Source organism: Mastigoproctus giganteus, chromosome 3 (genome assembly GCF_048544385.1).
Source record: "Mastigoproctus giganteus isolate SK-2022 chromosome 3, ASM4854438v1, whole genome shotgun sequence".
Classification (NCBI taxonomy): Eukaryota; Metazoa; Arthropoda; class Arachnida; order Uropygi; family Thelyphonidae; genus Mastigoproctus; species Mastigoproctus giganteus.
This window is the reverse complement of record NC_143577.1, coordinates 17,256,719-17,278,082: the sequence shown is the minus strand read 5'-3', so window position 1 is coordinate 17,278,082 and position 21,364 is coordinate 17,256,719. Positions and strand designations below refer to the sequence as shown.

Sequence of the window (21,364 nt, the reverse complement as noted above, 5' to 3'; positions counted from 1 at the left end):
AATCCTCAGCGTTTCGACCAGCTGGGTTGGTGTGACTAGAAAACGGAAGCCAGCTGGAGTTGTGAACATTAAAATCACCAAGGAAAATTACCTCACTGTTAGGAAAGTTGGACTGGAGAAAGTGATTTTGCAAAGAGAGGAAGTCGAAGAGCTCTGAGCGATTAGTGGATTGGGAGAACGGTATAGACAGCAGATGAATTTGACACAATGAGGTAGAGAGATTTATGCTAGAAAAAATTGAAAAGAGGAGATTCCAAATTATCAAGTCTCTGGCAGGGAATATCGGAACGGACATACGCACAAGTACCATCTTTGAGACGAAAAGAATCATTCAGCTTATCATACATCACACATCTGCATAAGCAATCGTCCTTACACTTTGAAAACTCTTTCCCAGCCATATATCGAAAACCATTTTCAACACAGGGTACCCAAAATGGACCCCTGTGGATATCATCTTGAGAAAGAACTTGTAATTTCTTCAAATTCATTTCTAACACTTATAAAGCGATCGGAGAAGTAACTCCTTAAGATATTTTAGAGAGATCCAGAGACCTGGACCTCCCGGACTCTCCAGGGCACTTTGCCACCAAAGTGTGTTAAAGGCCACTTTGAAGTCCACAAAGAGACCCAGTAGATAATTTGTAACTGTGTTGTCACAACGCTCAAGTAATTTGTGAACTGCATCTTCTGTCCCACGCCCTTTCACAAAACCAAATTGACAGCGGGATGAAAGACCTCTTGAGTTATATGCCTAAGTAAGTTTATCAACTATTAATTTTTCAAAGACTTTACCCATTACGGGCAGCAGAGGTCTGAGACGGGGTCATTGGCTGGTTTGTCTGGTCCTTTTAAAAGTATTTTCAAGGCAGCTCTCTTCGACAACTTAGGGAACAGACCTGTTCCCTAAGTTCCCTAAGTTCAATTCATACGAAGGCATGAATTGAACACTGTAACAATTATCCATGGGATAATTTTCCACGCACGCTTCAAGAACTCAACTTTTTACCCGATCGCCAGGAATGAATTGCACGTCGAATCTCCTCTGTAGAAATGGTAGGCTCATGAGGAAGGCCAGAATATTCAGAGTTTCTCTTACTATAATAACTTGTTGTTCCAGGTCACTAACTATACCTTCATCTTGATATTATATCCAAGATTTTTTTAAGTGAGTCAGCCCCGGAGAGCATTTCCATATCATTACCAAGTCTGATTGAAGTTAACACTTCACCAGGAGCAATTCTGTTATTAACGAATTTATAGACCAGTCTTTATGGATCTCTGTTACCCTGAACACTAACAAAATTTTCCCATGATTCCGTTTTATGTCAATAAATTTCTTGGAAATAATATCTACGAGCTACTTTGTATCTAGTTTGCAAAACAGTAATCTCCAATAAACTGCGATTCCTATCTCTTTTGGCCCTTTGAAAATCACATCTAGCTGTACGAGTAAGTGATTTTAAGTCTTTCAAATGAGAAGACCACCAGAGTAAGTGTAAGTGTAAGTGTAAGTGTGTGTTGTTGTCTTACGGCACCAGGGGTTTCCCCCATCTCCGCGTTGCTTTCATTGTGGTGAACCAGTTCACTGGGAAATGCCAGAGATTTAAAAGTGTGTGGGAATTGTTCATGTGTTGTGTTCTGTACCGTTGTTCATCTGGTCATTTAGCCGTTGGACCCCTATTGAGGCCCAACGTTGTCCCACTTACGCCCCGTGGAGGCAGACCAGGAACCCAGTAGCTGTAGATTCACTCTGGCAGGTCCTGCCGCTTAATTTCCTGGGATTTCGGCGGCTAGGACCTTAAAAAAAATAATAATAAATAAAATAAAAAAAAATAATAAAAAAAAATAAATAAAAAAATAAAAATAATAAAAATAAATATATAAGTAAATAAAAAATCTGCGCTGGGGTAATGTCGCTTTGGTTTGCTAGGCCGAGTTTTGGGCGTAAGGTAATTTTATCATATTTAGTTTTTGACGTGTGGGGCTTTCGCTATGATGAAGGTAGAGAGGGGAGGGAGACCGAAGAGTACATGATAGGGTTTCCTCTTCTTAAACGGTATACTGTCATCACAAGCTTGAAGGATTGAATCCTGAACAAACTTGACCAGCTGCGCCGTATCATTCATCTCCAGTTCAAAAGGATCCAATATCAACATAATTCCGGAAATGCTTGGTTTCTGAGTTTTGACGGTCTGTCTATGACACTTAACTATTCACATCGCCTTATAGTAATTGTTGAAAATGTCCAGCTTCTGCCTGAACACAGGCCTCACATCGACGTTTCATGGACTCGCGAAGATGATGCCAAATTCCTGGCATGTTTCGTATTGTCTCACGACCTGCCACAATTCGATTGCGGGGGGGGTTTGCACATCAGCTACCGGAGTCGAATACACCAATGACTTTAAATGGCCCCACAAGAAGAAATCTAGTGGGTTTAAATCAGTGAGCGTGGAGGCCAGGCAGTTGGTCCACCTCTACCTATCCACCGACCAGTAAACCTTCGATTCAGGTAATTGCGGGCTATGTGGGTGAAATGTGCGGGAGCGCCATCATGCATGAAGTGCCGCTTGTCGACGAATGATCAGTGGCGTGTCGTTAAAGAAATTAGGCATGTTGTGTTCCAGAAAGTTTCTGTACACCTGCCCTGTGAGTTTGGAAGTACATGGAGGCCCAAATAACTTATCATCAAAAACACCCGCCCAGATGTTGAGGCTGAACCGCTGTTGGTGATGTGTTGGAAGAATTACATGTGGGTTTTCCTCAGCCCATACATGCTGATTGTGAAAGTTTTGGATTCCGTCTCGTGTGAACTGTGATTCATCTGTGAATATCACTGAGGCAGGAAAGTGAGGAGTTGTGCCACACTGCTGCAAAAACCACTGGCAGAACATGACTCGCGTAAGGTAATCTGCTGGCGACAAGGCCTCTACCCGTTAAATATGGTAAGGATACAGTTGGTGTTATCGCAACACTCTCCAAATAGTCGAACGTTGAACAGCCAGTTGCACTGCTACTCTGCGTGTGCTGATTCCAGGAGTGGCATGCACAACATCCAAAATCTCCTCGTCTACTTCAGTAGTCGTAGATCTTGGTCGTCCTCTGTCGGCAGTACGAGGTGTAAAGGTCCCATGTTGACAAAGGCGGCGATGGATATCTTCAAACGTTTTCCTTTCTGGACATCTTCGTTCTGGGAGCCTTTCGTGGTACAAACGACGAACCTCCAGAGCATTGCCGTTCGCCAAACCGTACATAAAATGCATATCCGCTATCTCCTGAATCGAGTACATGGTCGGAATGGAAAACTAACAGATTCTGTCAGTACCTTGTGATGAAGGAAATCACCTGCGGGAGATAAGACATTCCGGTTAATAACTCGAGAACCAAGCATTTCCGGAACTATGTTGATATAAAATATTTTTATTGTCTACATATGAAGAACTCATTCCTGAAGTTATGCCGTGTATTTTTAAAATAAAAATATAAATTTAAGCAACTTAAACCCAACTTACGTGGCACCCCTTGAATGTTGTTGCTGTACCCTAAGGTGCCGCGGTACCCAGGTTGAAAACCATTGGACTGAAGGCAGTGTTGCCAAAAAGTTGCAGAACCCCGGTTCGGAATTACTTGTGGAGCTGTATTTGGTTTTTTCTTACCTTCAGAACTAAAAAAACAATACAGATATTATTGAAAGCGAGTATAACATAAAAACAAATTTAAAAAACGTCCTACGTAAGATATATAACGAAACATACCCATTGAGAGTGAGGTGTACGCTCTACGTCTTGTAATTTTCAAGTCGAATCGCGCAAGCACTATTGGAGTGACGAGAACGTGGGTAACTAAACATTAAGGTGGCGGTAGGCTTGTTGACAGAAACGCGGAAAAGGGGTGGTGATATTATGATTTAGACCATTTGAGCGCGTGGCCCTGTTCGACGAAATCGGTTGAACATGCTTGTGGCCGGCCCTGAGTCTTGCTAACATGTGAAGATTGAGTTTGCAAATTCCCAGCATTTACTTCTAACTTTATGCATTGAATAATACAACTGATGACATCAACTTGAGTGATTTGTGAATAAAGTACACATAATAGCGAAAAACGAATAACATATCTGGAATCAATGTATAAAACCTGTTTTTACCAGATTTTTGCCATTAGTTTTCAGACATCGAAAACCACGCGGAATGGTGTAATTTATATGCATCTTATGCAATTTTCTTCTCTGCCACAAGTTTCTTCAGTTCATCGGACATCCATTTGGGTGTCAATCTTGAACAGTATTTCTTCGTTTGTATGAAAAGCCTAGTAGCTTCTATTATTACTTCCCTGAATGCTTCCCATCTAGAATTTGCTGTTGGTGACATCATCAGTTGGTCCCAATGTATAGAATTTAAATTTAAGAACTGTGTCCTAATAAAGGGAAGTAAACACACCTAAAACGTTTAACATTAGTCATTAAATTAATATATTGGATTTTTTTTTTTTTTGCTATTTACCTCAAGCTTTGTGAATTTACTATACATTAAACAGTCAACGCTTCTAACACAGTATTTGGAGAAACCTCCAAATCCCCTTTAAATTTAATGCATTAAACCTAGTGAAATTGAGGTGAGTTTTATTAGAAGCATTGGCTATTTAAAGTATATTCGTCATTAATTTTTTATTAAATATAAATATTACATTTAATATTTATTTATCAGATGTTAGGAAGGACCTGTTTTGTGATTTTATTTGTACCAGAAGATGGTCGCAAACTTCCTCGATACGTATCATGAAGACAGTTTCGGTCTTATAATTTTTTTGTGTTGTTTCTTTAGCGCCCTCTATTGGTGTCGGATAGAAGTGCGTATCGTGTGTTTCGCGCATTGCGTTTTTATTCATTGTATCCGTTTTGCAGTGATAGTTGTGCGCCATTTTTAATCCAAAGCGTATTTTGATTCGAAGTAGCATTTAAAGAATTCCAAGTAAGATTTTATTTATCACAGTAATTTCCGTGTTGAAGTATTTAATGTTTCTTATATATGTGTGTGCATTTGTTGTAGTTAGTCGAGAGATATCTTATATGGGCAAAACAATTCAATATTTTAGGTTTCAGTCATGAAGTAGAAGGTAACAATATGGAATATTCCGAATGGCTTCAGTTTGTTCTTATTTCTATTTGTCATATATGTAGTGGTATATCATTAAGATTTTAAAAAAATAAATGTTATGCAATAATAATTTTTTTCAGACGTCTCATTTGTAAACTTTGTTGTTATTTAAATTATTTTGCGGTGCCAACGGAAACGGCCACCATTTTGTGCAATCATGTGTCCTGTAAATGCGTAAATTTTCTTAAAGGGCTATAAGTAGTTGTCCTTCATAACTCGCTTCAGTTGTTAACTGGATGTTATCGATTTCATTTTATTTTTACATAGTTAAAGCGTTAAGATGAAAAATTACTGTAAGCTAGTATTTTTTTTTTTAATAAGGTAGTACAGTAGTTTGTTTCACCGGAATGGTGCACTCCATAGAACATAGCGTGTTTTGTAGTTCGAGTGTTAGTGCCGGTGCCAGAATTTTTTGGTAAGGGATTGAAGCAGAATTCCTGGGATTCATTGAGCTTTAGTCATCATGTAATAGTAAAAAAAAAATAAATAAATAATAATAATAAATATATATATATATCATAAGTTGAGGGGGGACAGGGATATACTCTTTAGCTGCTACTCAGGACCACCCTTGTAGTAAACTGGTTCTGTTTTGAAGGATGCCTACATGAAAAACTTGCATTTAATTAAGCGACCGACTTGTTTGAATCAGTATTGGAAATAAAAGTTTATAATTTTCGTACATGATTGTAATATAATATGCAACACTTGTGGTAGCTACGATTTTTTTTTTTTTTTTTTGCTCTCGTGGCCTTAATGTGTGCTGTATATGTTGTGTTTCGCCAGTTAGCATAAATGCATCACTTGAAGGGCATGTGTATTCACATCTTTAATATTAACGATGATAAACTTCAACCGGGTTTCTCCCCACAGTAATGTAGTTAAAATATGCCAAATAACCTAGTGTAGAAATCTTTGTATAATGATAACGCTCTCAGGAGGCATCCAAGTTTGTAGGTGGGTGAGAAGTTGTGAATTTTTGTAGTGTTTTCAAAGTTATAGTGAAATTATTTTAAGTTGCAATGTATTTTTACAATTGACACCTTGAAAACATGTGCTTAAAACTGCAGTTTACTTACAAAGATAAAAAATAAACATTTCCCTAATTCTTCTTATAGACATGTAATGCATGTAGCATATACAAGGTGTTTCGTGAAATTATAGACGATGGCCTAAAATTTTCCGATACAACATGCTATGTGTATGCCAAAAAAAAAAAGTTTGAATGTGTATTATTTATTTGTATATAGTAAAAAATTGATTGAAGGAACTGAAAAATTAGACATTTTGTATTATAATATGTTGAACTAAGGTTAAGTAAAAGTTTATTGAAGTGGCACTGTTTTTCAGTTTTACAAATGAAGGATGAATCCAGAGTTTTTTTTTTAACATTTAGTTATGTCTTTACCTTTGTGTTTAGCTTTTGCTACACAATCATGAAGAGGGTCATTCTTACAAAAATATTCAAGTGCTTGGTCAATCATTTCAAGGGCTTACTTTAATTTTCAAATCCTTGTAACTGCAGGGACTCAGATAATGAATACACAGATACCGGGAGCTCCCCCTTGCATGTGCGCACACACACACACACAGAGGGATGGTATCAAGTGCAAACTTAACCAGTGGCATCTGAAGACATCAGTTATTCTCTCTCAAAGAAAATGTGTGCATGTGAAGAAATAAATGTATAAATTATATTGACATATGTAGTGAAAGAAAATGAGTGAAAACAATGGCAAACTTTGGTGCCACCCAAGTTGGAAAGCTATAGACAAAACATCAAGAGGTTGTTAGGCAATTCCTTTTCAGGAATTTTTAGAGCTGTGAGCATTTAAAGTTTTATACATAGTTATTGATGAAAATCAGTAACTATGATAGGGACTCAAAACTCCAGCAATCTACCAAGTGATGCACACCCGATTCAAGCCTCAAAACAGAAAAACCAAGTGCAAACTACTCTGGTTAAAAAGGACATTGTTTTATTAGGAGACTCCATTGTCAGGGAAACGAGGAATATTTTTTGTAATAAGGATAGGTGGAGCAGAACCAGGGTATGTCTGCCGGGAGCAACTATTGATGATGTCACCAACAGATTGTCAGATTTTAAAGGGGGTAAAGAAAATATTATTATTCATGTGGGGACAAATGAAATTAAACGTACACAATCTGACGATTTGTTGGAAAAATACAGGACCATGCTGAGAAAATGTCGCGAGCTAGGCCATAATGTCTGTGTCTGCAATTCTGCCCAGACACGATAGGAGGGATTATATGTTAAGAGCCTTGTGGATTAACTCAAGACTTGAAGGAATCTGCAAGGCTTTAGGGGGTAAATTTCTATCAGCATGGCCCACACTTGTAGGTAGAAGGAATTTTTGTAGAGACGGGATACACTTAAACAAAGGTGGTGCAAAAGTTTTTGCCAGTATTATTGAGGATACCTTAAAGGTTCAGGGAAACTGCTAGTTAGGGGGGATGTGGGTAATACTGACACGCGTTTATCTGATAATATTGGTCAAAGTAACTCTTGCACATACCTTAAGAGTTCTTATCTGTTACCCCAACTGGACGTATTATCTAGATGTTCTGGGGGCAGAAATGTTTCACGTGAGCGGGTAGCTAATATCAGGGAAGAGAGCCTAAAAAACTTCTAGGGTTGTTAAATATACAAGAACAGTAAATCTTATTTGTTTATACAGTAACGTTAGAAGTGTCATCAATAAAATGAGCGAATTCGAACTGCTGGTTAAAACAAGTAACGCGGACATAGAGTTTACAGAGACATGGTGCCACCCTGAAATTGGGGATGATGAGTTTCAGTACGGCTTGTATAATGTATTTAGGAAGGATGGGTTAGATAGAAGGGGTGGTGGAGTAATGCTTCTTATCAGAAGCAGCCTGAGTGCGACGATAGCTTTCCCCGGATTCAGACATTTCACATGCTAGTATAGAGTCTGTATGGTGTGAGATAGTTGGAAACAAAGGTATAATGCGAGTAGGAGTAATCTACTGACCAGGTGATTGTGAAGATTATGACAAAAGCCTCTACATGCAAATGGAATGGCCAAGTAAGCGTCAATGTCTTATGGGTGATTTCAATTTGCCTGTAATTGATTGGAGTAAAGGGAAGGAAACTCGACATGGGGAACAAAATTTTTAAATCAACTAGACTGCAACATGTCAGGGAAATTACTAGAGAAAAGAATATCCTCATCATCACACATGAATCAGATGACATAACAGGGCTGACAGTAGAGGAACCAGTAGCAGGAAGTGATCACGGAGTTCTACGGTGGATGATGACGAGAGAGGTAGCAGAAGTAAAAGGCAAAGGAATGGGTTTTAATTTCAGAAATGGAAATTACGATGCCTAAGGTACTACATGTATTCAAGAATGAATACAATTGAACTGTGGTATGCTTCTAAAACATTAATCACAGATGCCTTGAATGTGTATATACCATTAAAAAAATACTCCACGAGAAGGGTTCCAAGTTGAATGAATACTGAAGTTGCCACATTACTTGAGCAGAAAAAGGTGGCATGGAAAGGTTACAGAGCAATAAAAAGTACTGAAGCCTATAACAGCTACAAGGTGATGTGTAATAGAGCCACAGAAAAGGTTCAACAGGCAAAGGCAGTTTATGAGAAATCACTAGCAAACAGAGCAAAGAGGGGGGGATAAAGAATTCTTCATATATATAAATGCCAAGAAGAGCAGGACAAACCAGATTGGACCTTTACGTAAGGGAAAGGGGATAGTAATAAATACACTAGCTGCCGTTGCAGATGAACTCAACAGTTATTTTGCATCGATATTTACAATTGAAAAACCTTTTGTGGCAATGGGAAATTGTGGGAGCGAAGTTAAAAAAATATGTAATTAATGATATTGAAATTTCGTAAGATTATTTAATGAAAAAACTTTCGAGCCTACAGACCAGTAAGGCTCCTGGAGTTGATGGAATATACCCTATAATCTTAAGAGAGGCGGCAAGCGAGTGCATTGAGGCTAATTATGCGAGCATCACTAGACTGGGGAGATTCCCTTGGATTGGAAAAGTGCAAATGTATCTCCCATACATAAGGGTGGCTCTAAAAGTGAAGTTGGAAATTATCGACCTGTCAGTCTGACTTCAGTAGTAGGGAAAATCAAGGAGGCAATGATCAAGGTTGGAATTCAGGATCATTTGGATCGAATTGAAATTCTCAAGGATACTCAGCATGGTTTTGTAAAGGGAAAATCATTTTTAACAAATCTGGTTCGCTATTTCGAAAGGGTCACTCACGAGCTGGATTGAGGGAATATTTTTGACATTGTTTATTTAGATTTCAGCAAAGCTTTTGACTCAGTCCCACATGAGCGGTTGCTTTATAAGCTGGAACAGGTTGGAATCACTTGGAAAATCCTTAGATGGATAGAAGGATGGCTTCAGGGCAAGGAGGCAGAGGGTTGTGATAAATGGCTATTCCTCAGATTGGGTTGATGTAAGAAGTGGGGTTCCCCAAGGATCAGTATTAGGACCACTGTTGTTTTTAATTTTTATAAACGACATCGATGAAGGGATAGAGGGAGTGATGTCTAAATTTGCAGATGATGTTAAAATTGGTAGAGTAGTTAATGATCACTGTCAGCTGAGCTTCTTCAGAGAGACCTAGATAGACTTCAGGAATGGTCAGAAAAATGGCAGCTGTGCTTTAATCCAACAAAGTGCAAGGTATTACACCTGGGAAACAGTAATCTCAAAAAAACTTATTCACTTGGAGCATTGTAAACAGGTTGCAAGAAAGGCCCACGGTGTCCTATCGAACTTTTGCAAGTAGAGATAGGGACGTGATAATCCCATTATATAAGGCTTATGTTAGACCACACTTGGAATACTGTGTTCAAGTATGGAGACCGCACCTAAAGAAAGACATCAAGCTTCTTGAAAGAGTGCAAAGAAGGGTAACTCGCCTGGTGAGATCGGCAAAAGGGCGTCCTTATGAAGAAAGACTTTGAATATGTGGGTTGCAGAGTTTGGAAACCAGACACCATAGAGGAGATTTGATTGAGGTGTTTAAGGCTCTGAGAGGCATCAGTAAAATGAATGAGGACAAAATTTCAAGATTATAAATGATGCTAGAACTAGGGGACATAAATTCAAGTTATGGGGGGAAATGTTTAGATTGGACTGCAAGAAGTTTTATTTTAGCCAGCGAGTTATAAATTACTGGAATAAGTTGCCTTCATGGGTGGTAGAGGCCGACAGTTTGGGGAAATTCACCGGTCATCTGGGAAGGAAACTCGACATGGGGAACAAAATTTTTAAATCAACTAGACTGTTACTTGTATCAACATGTCAGCGAAATTACTAGAGAAAAGAATATCCTCATCACACATGAATCAGATGACATAACAGGGCTGACAGTAGAGGAACCAGTAGCAGGAAGTGATCACGGAGTTCTACGGTGGATGATGTAAGGCTAAGGGAAGCGCATGGGATGATAGGTTTAATTTCCTTTTTTTTTTTTTTTTTTTTTTTATCATTGTTTTGTTTGGATTTTTTTTTTTTTTTTTTTTTTTTTGGCTGGTGCAGCATAAGCCATAGGCTTTCTTGCACCATGTGGCCGTTACTAATACTAAAAGCAAGTAAATGATAAGGAAATTGGAAGAATATAATTTCTGGTTCTGAGTTAACCTGTCATGGGTGCATTTAGGATTTATTTCCTTTATGCACATGGGATCAAAGTGATCACATGCATTTAAAAAAATCAGCAAGAATTAATTCAAAATTGTTCACTTATTTTCACTCTTTTCTAAACACAAATGTGAAAAATCCATTCTTTATATGCTTTTGTCAGTGAGCAAAATGCAAATAAAAAACCTGTGTGCTTTGATGAACTTTTGCAATTGGATGTTATCCTGTCAATAACAGAAGGCACCACTATGTGAAACAAGAACTGGATGTGTCAACAGTTTGATTATAAATGGAACTTCAGTATCAAAGCCAGATTGTCTGGGGTCTCATCAACCATGTGACAGGTGCAGAGTTAATAGTAGGTTATAATAATAACTGTCACCTGCCATTATTATGCAAATTATTAACTTGTGCGTGTTAAAAGTATAACATTGGCCGGCACGACTATGAACTTTTTCCACCAATTGTTATGCTTGGAATAAAGGCACAAAATAATTTTAAATTTTTAATTTTTTTTCTTTTTTGAATCCAGTTATTTTCAATCTATTATGAACATGGCTGTGAAAAATCCGCTTTTTTAATTTTAAAATGTATATTTTTAATTTTTTAAAATAACATGTCCTTCTAGCATACCTTACATATGCTCTTTTCATAACATGTTTTTCAATGTCCACATCTGGGCATGACCTTCGTTGCTAGAAAGCAAAACCTGAAAGAAACAAAAATTGAAAAACTCATAGGCCTCAGTGACTGAATTTCAGACATGCTTACTGCAGTTGTAAACAGCCTCTGATGCTAGCATGTTTCTATTCATTCACTTGCTTCAGGTCAAAGGTTATGCTAGCTCGTCTTTTATTGGATGGTATAGATGCTGCAAATTAATTTCTTAATTTGAGAGTGCTTGATAATTAATGTACGAATTGGCTTTATGAAGAAAAACTTTCTTTTTTATTATTATTATTTATTTTTTTTTTTATTATTATTATTTTTTTTTATGGCCATGCTTCTGTAACAGAAGAATTAATGATACAGATCGAAAGTCAAACTGGTAATGAAGGAATACCAAAATTCACAATGATGCCATTTTAACATATTTGCTGCTGGCTGTAAACTATGACATTAATGAACCAAATTTAAAAATTATGGGATTGTAGATTGGGCAGGACAGAAATATTTTTGGGCTTCATTCTCACTGTGACTAAATTAGCCACTGGCAAAGGTTGGACAAAAATATCTCGTTTTTCTTTCATCAAATTGTAAGAAAATTGTTCTTAAAAAGTCAGATGGTTTTTCATCCATGTGGATTAAAAAAACCCTTCATATACAGATGCCTCAACCAGCAGTGAATGTGTTAATGGCTATTTTTAAATTTAAATTTAAGTTGCTTTGGTGTGCATTATTACCAAAGTACCTGGTAAAAGGTTAAACAAATGACACCAGTAGTTTGTTACCTATTACCATTAATTGTGCATCATGACAGTGGCAGTTTTTTTTTTTTTTTTTTTTCTATTTTCCATAAAATGCAAAAGGGCATTTACATGTAAATGTAGAGAATCTACTGTTTATTAGCTGCAGATGATTAGAGTAATTTTTTTCAGGGAAGAATGCGAGAATTATAAAGAAATTCTGTAATAATTGATGATATGGATGTTGGTGAAGAGGCCATTGCTGCGGTAATGGATCAGACTAGGTTTTCTTTTTGGAAAATACCACAGGGGGAAATGGCAGGAAGGACACTGGTTGTTAGGCAGAGTTGATTGAAGGTTGGATAAATATTTCTACATTGCAGCTCCAGACAAAAGATTCATGCATCAAACAGTTATTATACAACATTCTTTTGGGATGTGCCCATATACATAACACATTAACTTTCCAGGTGTTGACTGGAATTTGTAGGTTGGTTATTCACACACTAGCAAGATTTTTGTAGATTTCTTGAATGACTGTTTTCTACAGCAGCATGTTAGAGAGGCACCAAGATGAAGCAATACTTTTGATCTGGTTATCAGCAGTGGTTCTTCATGCATTAAGAACCTGCAGGTAGAATACTCTCTGAGTGGCGGCGATCATGGTGTACTGATGTGGAATTTAATTAAAGGGAAAAGTGTAAGGGTGACTACAGTTGTCTTAGGCAGTTTTTAAATTATATGCAGTTGTATCAACTGATGATGTTACCAACTGTTAAAAATAAAAAGGTTATTTTTGTAATTGAAGTAATTGAAATAATTTTGTAATGGTAAGGGTGTATCAGGGTTAGTGTCTAAGTTTTCAGATGACACAAAGGTTGGCAGGGTGGTTGATGACAGTAATGATGGCATGCTGCTGGAACAAGATATAGAAAAATTAGGTTGATGAGAAATGGCAGTTAAAATTTAAAATTGACAAATTCAGGGTACTGCATATGGGTAGCAATAATCCCAGAACAACTTATCAACTGTGTAGTATTACACTCAGGTTAGTGGAAAATGAAAAAAGACCTGGGGATAATTGTGTGGTCAGATATGAAATTCTCTGAGCAGTGCAGACATGGTGCCAGGACAGTTCATGAGGTTTTGTCAATGATATACACAAACTTTGTTAGTGGGGACAAGGAGGTGATTATCCCCTTGTGCAAGGCCATGGTTATGCCACATCTTGAGTACTCTATGCAGGTCTGGAGGCCTCATTTTAGGAAAGATGTAGATTTGCTGGAATGGGTGCAGAGAAATGCAACCAGATTGAAGGGAACAAATGGGTGCTGTTACCTAGAAAGGCTTCAGTTCTGCAATTGCAGCATCTGGAGACTAGGCACTTGTTGGGAGATCTGATTAGGGTGTTAAGGCCTTTAATGGATTCCATTCTTCCTCTTGCTGAGACTACACAAGAGAGGTGGCATAAATTCAAGTTGGGGAAGGATGGTTGCAGGATAGATGTGTGGATGTTGTCTTAAACCAGTGGGTGGTTGATTGTTGGAACAGGTTTCTCTGTTGTGGAAGTGGATGATTTTAATAAATTCAAGGAAGAACTATATCTGAAAACAGATACGTTAGTTATTAGCTTTCAAAGAGAATGTCCATGACTCACTGGCTGTGGAGTACAAAGCATATGAAAAAATAAATATAAATATACAGTCAAACTTGGTTATAATGAGCATCAAGAGACCCACGAAATTTCCTTGTTATAACCATTACTCATAATATCAATGATGAGTTAAATCTACCTCTATATTTTTTTTAAATCTCAATAACTTGATAAAAAGATTCAAAAAACAAAAGAAATACTAGAGAGAAAAAAAAAATAGTATATACCTACATATTATTTGTATTAATATGCTTGTATAAACAATACACTTAATATTAAACACGATTTCAATTAGTCTTTTTATTGTGGTGAGCTATTGAAGCAATGCTTCGTCAACGTTTGTAACCTCGCACTTTCTGTGTTTTTTTTTTTTTTTTTTTCTCTTTCAGTTATGTTCTTTTCCAGTGCCAATATGCAAACCACAATGTCGAGACTGTTAAAGAGGACAAAAAACATTTTACACACTTCAATGTTATTTGCACTATATTCTAACTTGTGAATACAGCCACTGCCTGGCTTCAGTAATACTTGACTTATGGAAATTCAACTTTATGTAAGTTTTTGCTGGCTGGTGCAAACTTAAAAAAATATATATTTTGCATCCCATAGGAATAAATGGAGGTATTGTGAAAATATTATAATGTGAACCTAATAACACACTGTGGTTTTTTTTTTTTTTTTTTTTTGGTAATTTGTTCCAACACGACTGAGAAGCAATATTTGTGATGTACCTATGCCAAGAGAGATTAGAAGTCGGGGTATTCTCTAATAGAGATATGTGATCTTGTCTCAAAATCTGAGTGTCATTAAAGATGATCAGAAGAACCCTTTTTAGGATATGTGACAGGACTGAGTTTTAGAAGGGTTGAAATAAACTTATCTTTGCTCTGCTGAAGAATTACCTGGAGATCAGTGTTTAAGGAATTGCTGATGGATATTCCAGAAGTTGGAGCTGTTTGTGCAGGGCAAGGTTTCTCAAATGCAGTGTGCTGTCAGCAGCAAAACTATGGATAGGATTTCCTGTCAATGGAAGGTCATTAATATATAACAGGAAAAAGTGGAAGAAAGAACTGAACCTTGGGGAATACCACCTTTAGTGAAGAAGCTAGGAGACAGCCATCTACCATCACCTGCAGTGAGCAGTCAGAAACAAAATGGGATAACCAATTACAAAACTCTTGGAAAACCATGAGATGGAAGCTTATTTAGAATACCTTTATGCCAAGCATGGTCAAAAGCCTTTGAAATGTCAAGAGCAACTGCTTGAGTTTCACCAAACTTTTCCATTGAATTTGTCCATAGGTGGGTAACACACCAGTGGATTGACACACTGATGGAATCTGCATTGGTGATCATTGATCAGATGGAATGATTCTAGGTAGTTTATGGATTTCTCCATAATTTTAGAAAGAGTAGAAGTAAGTGCAATGGGATGATAATTGGGTGGGGGAGATTTGTCATCCTTTTCAGGAACTGGCTAGATATGAGCAAATTTTTAAGCAGAAGGGGAAAATGCCCATGGAATAAGAAAATGTAAAAGATGACACAATAGGAGTAAGCTCATGAGCACTGGTTTCGAAAACAAGTGGAGAAATTTCATCAGGTCCTGGATCTTTCAAGACTGTTCAAAATTCTTCTGACATACTTTTGACACACATTGAATGGAGTGTACTGAGAATGGTAGGAGGTGGTTTACTAAGCTTGCTTGTGAATACTTGATTAAGAAGAAAAGTAGGTTGTTATCAGGTCAGCTTATCTTTAGCTGGGGTGCAGTAGAACCATTAGGTTTTGACAGGTGGGAGTAGAGAAGGGCAGAAGTTGCAGTCAGTAGATTTGGCAAGAGACCAGAATGCTTGATTACCATTTGGACAAGTAGCAAGTTTTCTACTCTTAGCCTATTCAAAATCTAAATTCGACTGATTAATAACTGCTTTACAGTTGTTGCAAGCTTTGGTATAGGCACAAAATGAACCTGGAGATTTGGATGCAACAATTGCGATATGCAACATTCTTATCTTGAGCGGCCTTAGCACATTTATTGGAAAACTGAGTTTTTAATGAAGGATAAGATTTTAAATTGAATGTGGAATAAAGGATTTCATTCCTACAGAAATAACACCGAGCAACAAATTTTGGATCATCTTGTTATGGGTATGAAAGTAAGTTTATTTTATAGATTTTGGGGTGCTAAACATGGAAATAGTGTTTAAAATGGTAGATTGGCTCTTATTTTTGAAAAAGTAGTTTTTTATATTTATATGGCAGTAAAGTGTAGCTACGAACATACCTGTATCAAACATGGGACCATTTCACCTTTCACTTGTATTCAGCTTCGGGAGCATCCCTTTTCACCATCCAACAATAATCAAAAATTTGCTTTTGTATCTTTGTTCCATCACTGCAATGTCTTGATGGAAGCGCTCAACATGTTCACCACTGACGGCACCACAGTTTGGAGAGAAGAAATCCAGGTGTGAGTGAAGAAATGCAGCTTCGATGACATGTTGCACCCCAGTTTTTCGTAAGAAGTAATGAGATCTTCCATAAACTGCCTGTAGTTGCTGGCTTTAACATAACACTTTGAACTTTTCATCTTTGAAAAATTGCCTTATTTGTGGACGAATGAAAACACCTGCCTTAATCTTCTCTGTACTAAGTCTTATGAATTTCTCTTGCAAGTATGTGAATGCAGAACCATTCACATCCAAAGCCTTCACGAAATTTTCCACAAGCCCCAGTTTGATGTGGAGTGGTGGAAGCAAAACTTTATTTGGATCTACCAGAGGTTCAAATGCTACATTCTTTGTTCCAGGTGTTAATGATTTTCATTGGGGCCAACTCCTCTTCTTGTTGTGCATATCCTTGGCATGACTATCCCACTTGCAGAGAAAGCAACAATATTTAGTATAACCCTTTTGTAGTCCTAATAAAATGGCGATTAACTTTAAATCACCACATACTTGGCACTCATACTTCTGATAGTGTACACCTAAGAGGATGTTCTCCATGTTTGCATGTTTCTTTTTTGTAGATGGCATGTGCAAGAGGTATTAAAGGCAGCATATTTCCATTGTGTGATAATGCAGCCTTAAGTCTAACCTTAGAAGTGCCTATAAATAGCCGCCATTCTTTAGGAATGTGCTTCATGTTCATTGCTGCCGTTAGACCATCAACATCCTTACAAACAGTGAGTTCACCTCTGTTTTGATTTTGAGTTTTATTATTTCATTATTTTATATTTTTGCTGATTTCGAGTTTTATTATTTCGAGTACAACGTGTTGTCACTTTCACAGAGTGATCTAGAAGATTGCACTGTTGTAGTCTTGAGGCTAAAAGTTCTGCCTTATTCTTCTGCAATTCAAGATCCCTGATGAGGTCATTAAGCTCACTTTCTGTGATCTTATGTGGTTCAGAAGGATAAAGGTTTGGACAAAATGGTGGATTCCTTGACGTAGACAGCTGTTGTACTTCTTCGTGTATATCAAGTTGATGTTCATCAGTGTACAGAAAAACTGTCGTGTGGTTCAGGAATAGGTAGTACTTCACCATGAGGCACAGGACGAATGACAGATGGTATATTTGGGTACATTTGTCCTCTTTTTCTTCATTGTCATCCCTTTTCTAATAGGAGGCACCATCCAGAAGTAACAGCCTGTGGCATGATTCGTTGTTGCCCTCCATATCATGGGCACTGTGAGAGGCATAAAACATCCCTTTCGATTCACCCACATGTTGAGTTTTGATGAACTGGTAGTGCAATATGTGTGGAGCCCTGTTCTTTTCCTGGGCTCATACTTTACATCCAAAGTACAAGAAGTGGGCTTTTTTTATGGTTAGAGTTAAGGGTAACTTTCTTGAAGCTAACATGACTTCTCCACATATGTAACAGAAGGCATCTGGACTATTCACACAATTACGGGGATATTAATCTTACATGACACATACTGTGCGAAAAGTAGGAATCACACAGAGAACAGCCATTAACTAAGAACAAATTACCCTGTATCTAGCCATATTCGAGGATTACTGCAACGGAGTTGACGACGCATTCGAGGCCACAACTTAACACCCAATGCAGAATGTGATGGTACTGAAACTGTAGTGTTGCTATGTGTTTTGTCAAGAGCCATCCCACCTGTAATTTGAAACAAGTCACTCAACAAATTTTAATGTGATTTTCTTGTTCAGCAGCATAAAATTAGTCAATATTAGGTATTTTCGTTTTCTTAACATTTTACATGTTGACCAGTGTATGTATAATATCAGTGTAGAATACATTATAGTTTACCCATAAATTTAGCTACATACGTTAATGTTGACATCAGAAGATTTGAAACAGTATTCTAAGGAAAAGCACTCTTGCAGATCATCCCTTTTTGCATTCTTGTAATGTCAAACAATGAGGTTGAGAATGCCTTAAGAGGAAGGGTCTGTTGGAGAAGAGATCATTACCAAGTTGTGAGCTGAGGTACCTAGAGGACCACTCACCTTGACCGTGTACTTTGTTTGTGAGAAGATCAAGAGTGGCTGTGTGGTTAGGATTGTCTAGTATTCAGGTAGGTGAATGAACACCCTCTCAACCAGATGGAGTTGTGAATATTAGAATCATTCCTTTGTGATTCTAGTGTCTTGAGGCAAGAAGTTTGGCATCCTCTTTGGAGAGGGTTAGATTCTGATGAGATCATTGACTTGTCTCCGTAAACAGCTCTGTCTCTGATCTCTTTGTTGGGTGTGTATACCCAGGATAGTCTGAGGTTGACAGGTGCCAGTTGCACATTCGTCGCATTTCATCTTCAAAAGATTCTAGTCTGTGCTGTGGCAGTACTGGAACCATTATATTATTAACATGAGGAATTGGTCTCATTACTGAATCCAGGTTTGTATAAAGCTGATAATGGTCACCATTATGATCTTTTGGCTTCCTCTGTATCATGTTTATGGCAAATGGCTTAGCCTTTTTCCTTTTGTTCAATCAGTCATGTAATCCATTTGAACTGTGGTGAACACACTTTTTTTTCCTAGAGGGCAGCCAAAATGTAACTGATAAGTTTTCTGAATATCCATCATGATTTTTTTGTTACGATTTAGGACAGCCACACATACACAACAGAATTTGTTAGTGATTTTTACTTTCAAGGCATGAAATTTGAAGTGTTTCACTGATTCACTGGATCTTGCTTGAAACAGCTATCAGATAATTATGAAATAACAGGAATGTAGATATTCAAACAGTTACATAAATAAATGTATAAACAATAATAAATATATTCACATAGGTTGGCTGGATATGTATGTGAGTGGTATGATCAGTCTGATCATGTTTGTGTAATTAGTCTCAACACAAAAACTAGAAATTGGAATTCTCTCTCGTGAAAAAAACTTGTTGATCTATGTTATATATAGATCAGTGATGTCATTATTATCTGGTAAGGTCCTTGTTCACTATTGACTGCTTTCTCTCTCTTTTTTTTTTTTTTTTTTTTAGCATCATGGGAGACAATGAAAATGAGCTTTTAGATTATGAAGAAGAAGACGAGCAAGATCAAACTACTACAGAGACTACTACAGAAACTAAAAAACCCGCTGGTGGTTATGTATCTATTCACAGTTCTGGTTTTCGAGACTTTCTCTTAAAGCCTGAGCTATTAAGAGCCATAGTAGATTGTGGTTTTGAGCATCCTTCAGAAGGTACTTATGTTTAAGATTCTGTTTTTAATGTATGTTAAACCTAAATTATTAATTTTTTGATTTGATTGTTAAGTTTTGAATGATAAGTGTACGAATGTCTCTTGATGTCTGTTATGTTCAAACTGGTTGTCCTTGATATGCATTGCCTCCACCCATTTGTAATATCATGCACCTTTTATCCTAGGTATAAGCCTGCACGGTAGACATGATCTGATTAATAGCAGCAAGTTGTATATTAGGAATCTTCAAGTAAAGGAACCATTGGGTTACATTTTTAAATAGTGTATTGATGTGGAATTTATCCAAGGAAATTGCCCTTTCTATAAGATGGTGGAACCACATTCAGTATATTATTGTGTTCAGGTCTTCAAGGCCACTCCCAAAGAAAGAAAACTTCTAGAGATGGTTTAAAGAATGGCAGCTGGATTGGAGATGGGTTCTAATCGACATCTGTATAAAAAATGGCTGAGAAAGTGCTCACTGCAAAGCGCGGCAGCTAGACATCTTGGGGAAGAGGCTGCTTGTTGATGTATAGGAGGCCCTGAAAGGGATCAGTGAAATGAACAAGGGAGGTATATTTTCAATGGTAGGAGAAGCGAGAACTAGAGTTATGTAAGCAGTAATAGAAAGCTAGATCTCATGAAGGTTACCTTTTGACAGTGATTGTTATAGATCATTGAAATAAGCCACCTGCCACTGCAGTTAGAGGTGGAGATATTGGTAATGTTCAAAGTGAAATTGGGTAGTGACTTTTTAGTGGTGGGAATTTTTAAAATTCTTTTATTTTTGGAAGTTACAGGAAAAGTCTACTTCTACGTCATTTAGCCTTACTAATATTAAATGATTACTATTTGGGGATAATGGGAAGAGATTATTTTCACGAAGGTGCTTCTATAATGGGCCCAAGCATTTTTTCAACTTTTCATTGGGACCAATTGTTGGTCCCATGGAAATGCCAAATTAAAAGTGTTCAGATATCAGAGGCTACTAAAGTTTTTAGACAAAAGTGGATGTCAGATTAACTGAACAGCTTAGCAGTGAAAAGGAAAAATGCAAAGAATGATGATAAATTATCAGGGGACACAAGAAGCCTACATTGTGTATACTAGTCTGCAATTAGTAAAATAATAAGAGGAGTTTACCTCAATATAGTACGTAGAACCCTTCCGTATGATACCCTCCAGAAATTAAAATGGAAAAAACGAAAAACTCGGCAACTTACCGGTACATTAGAGTAAAATATAAATAATTAATCAATTTAACACAATTCAAATCAATTTAAAACAATTAAAAATCAAATTAATGCAATTAAAAGAATCTAACGAAAATATTCAAAACGATTTTCAAATATTCAAAATCGTTTTGAATATTTTCGTTAGATTCTTTTAATTGCGTTAATTTGATTTTTAATTGTTTTAAATTGATTTGAATTGTTAAATTGATTATTTAATTATTTATATTTTACTCTAATGTACCGGTAAGTTGCCGAGTTTTTCGTTTTTTCCGTTTTAATTTCTGGAGGGAATCATATGGAAGGGTTCTACGTACTATATTGAGGTAAACTCCTTATTATTTTACTAATATTATCATCAGCGTAGAACATATTGAGTAGTACAGCTCTGATTCATACTAACTAGTCTGCAATGATATTGCTGAAGTTAAATGTGAACTTGACTCCTGTGGATGATGTTATTCTATCCAGTTGTATTGGATTAGATATGCAATCTGTTATTCATAAGGGTGGTTCAAATGGCGAAAGTGGGTAACTAAAAACTTGC

At 37.1% G+C, this 21,364-nt stretch overlaps 1 protein-coding gene across 1 annotated transcript in view; it reads left to right on the top strand.

The window, feature by feature from the left end:
* Positions 1-4,893: 4,893 nt before the first annotated feature.
* The window catches only part of Hel25E (ATP-dependent RNA helicase 25E), a 92,332-nt gene continuing 75,861 nt past the window's right edge, over positions 4,894-21,364 (top strand). The window contains exons 1-2 of the mRNA XM_090369189.1: positions 4,894-4,970; positions 19,384-19,586. Coding sequence (XP_090225315.1) covers positions 19,388-19,586 — 199 coding nt within the window. The 5' untranslated portion in view covers positions 4,894-4,970; positions 19,384-19,387. The remainder of the gene's footprint in view (positions 4,971-19,383; positions 19,587-21,364) is intronic.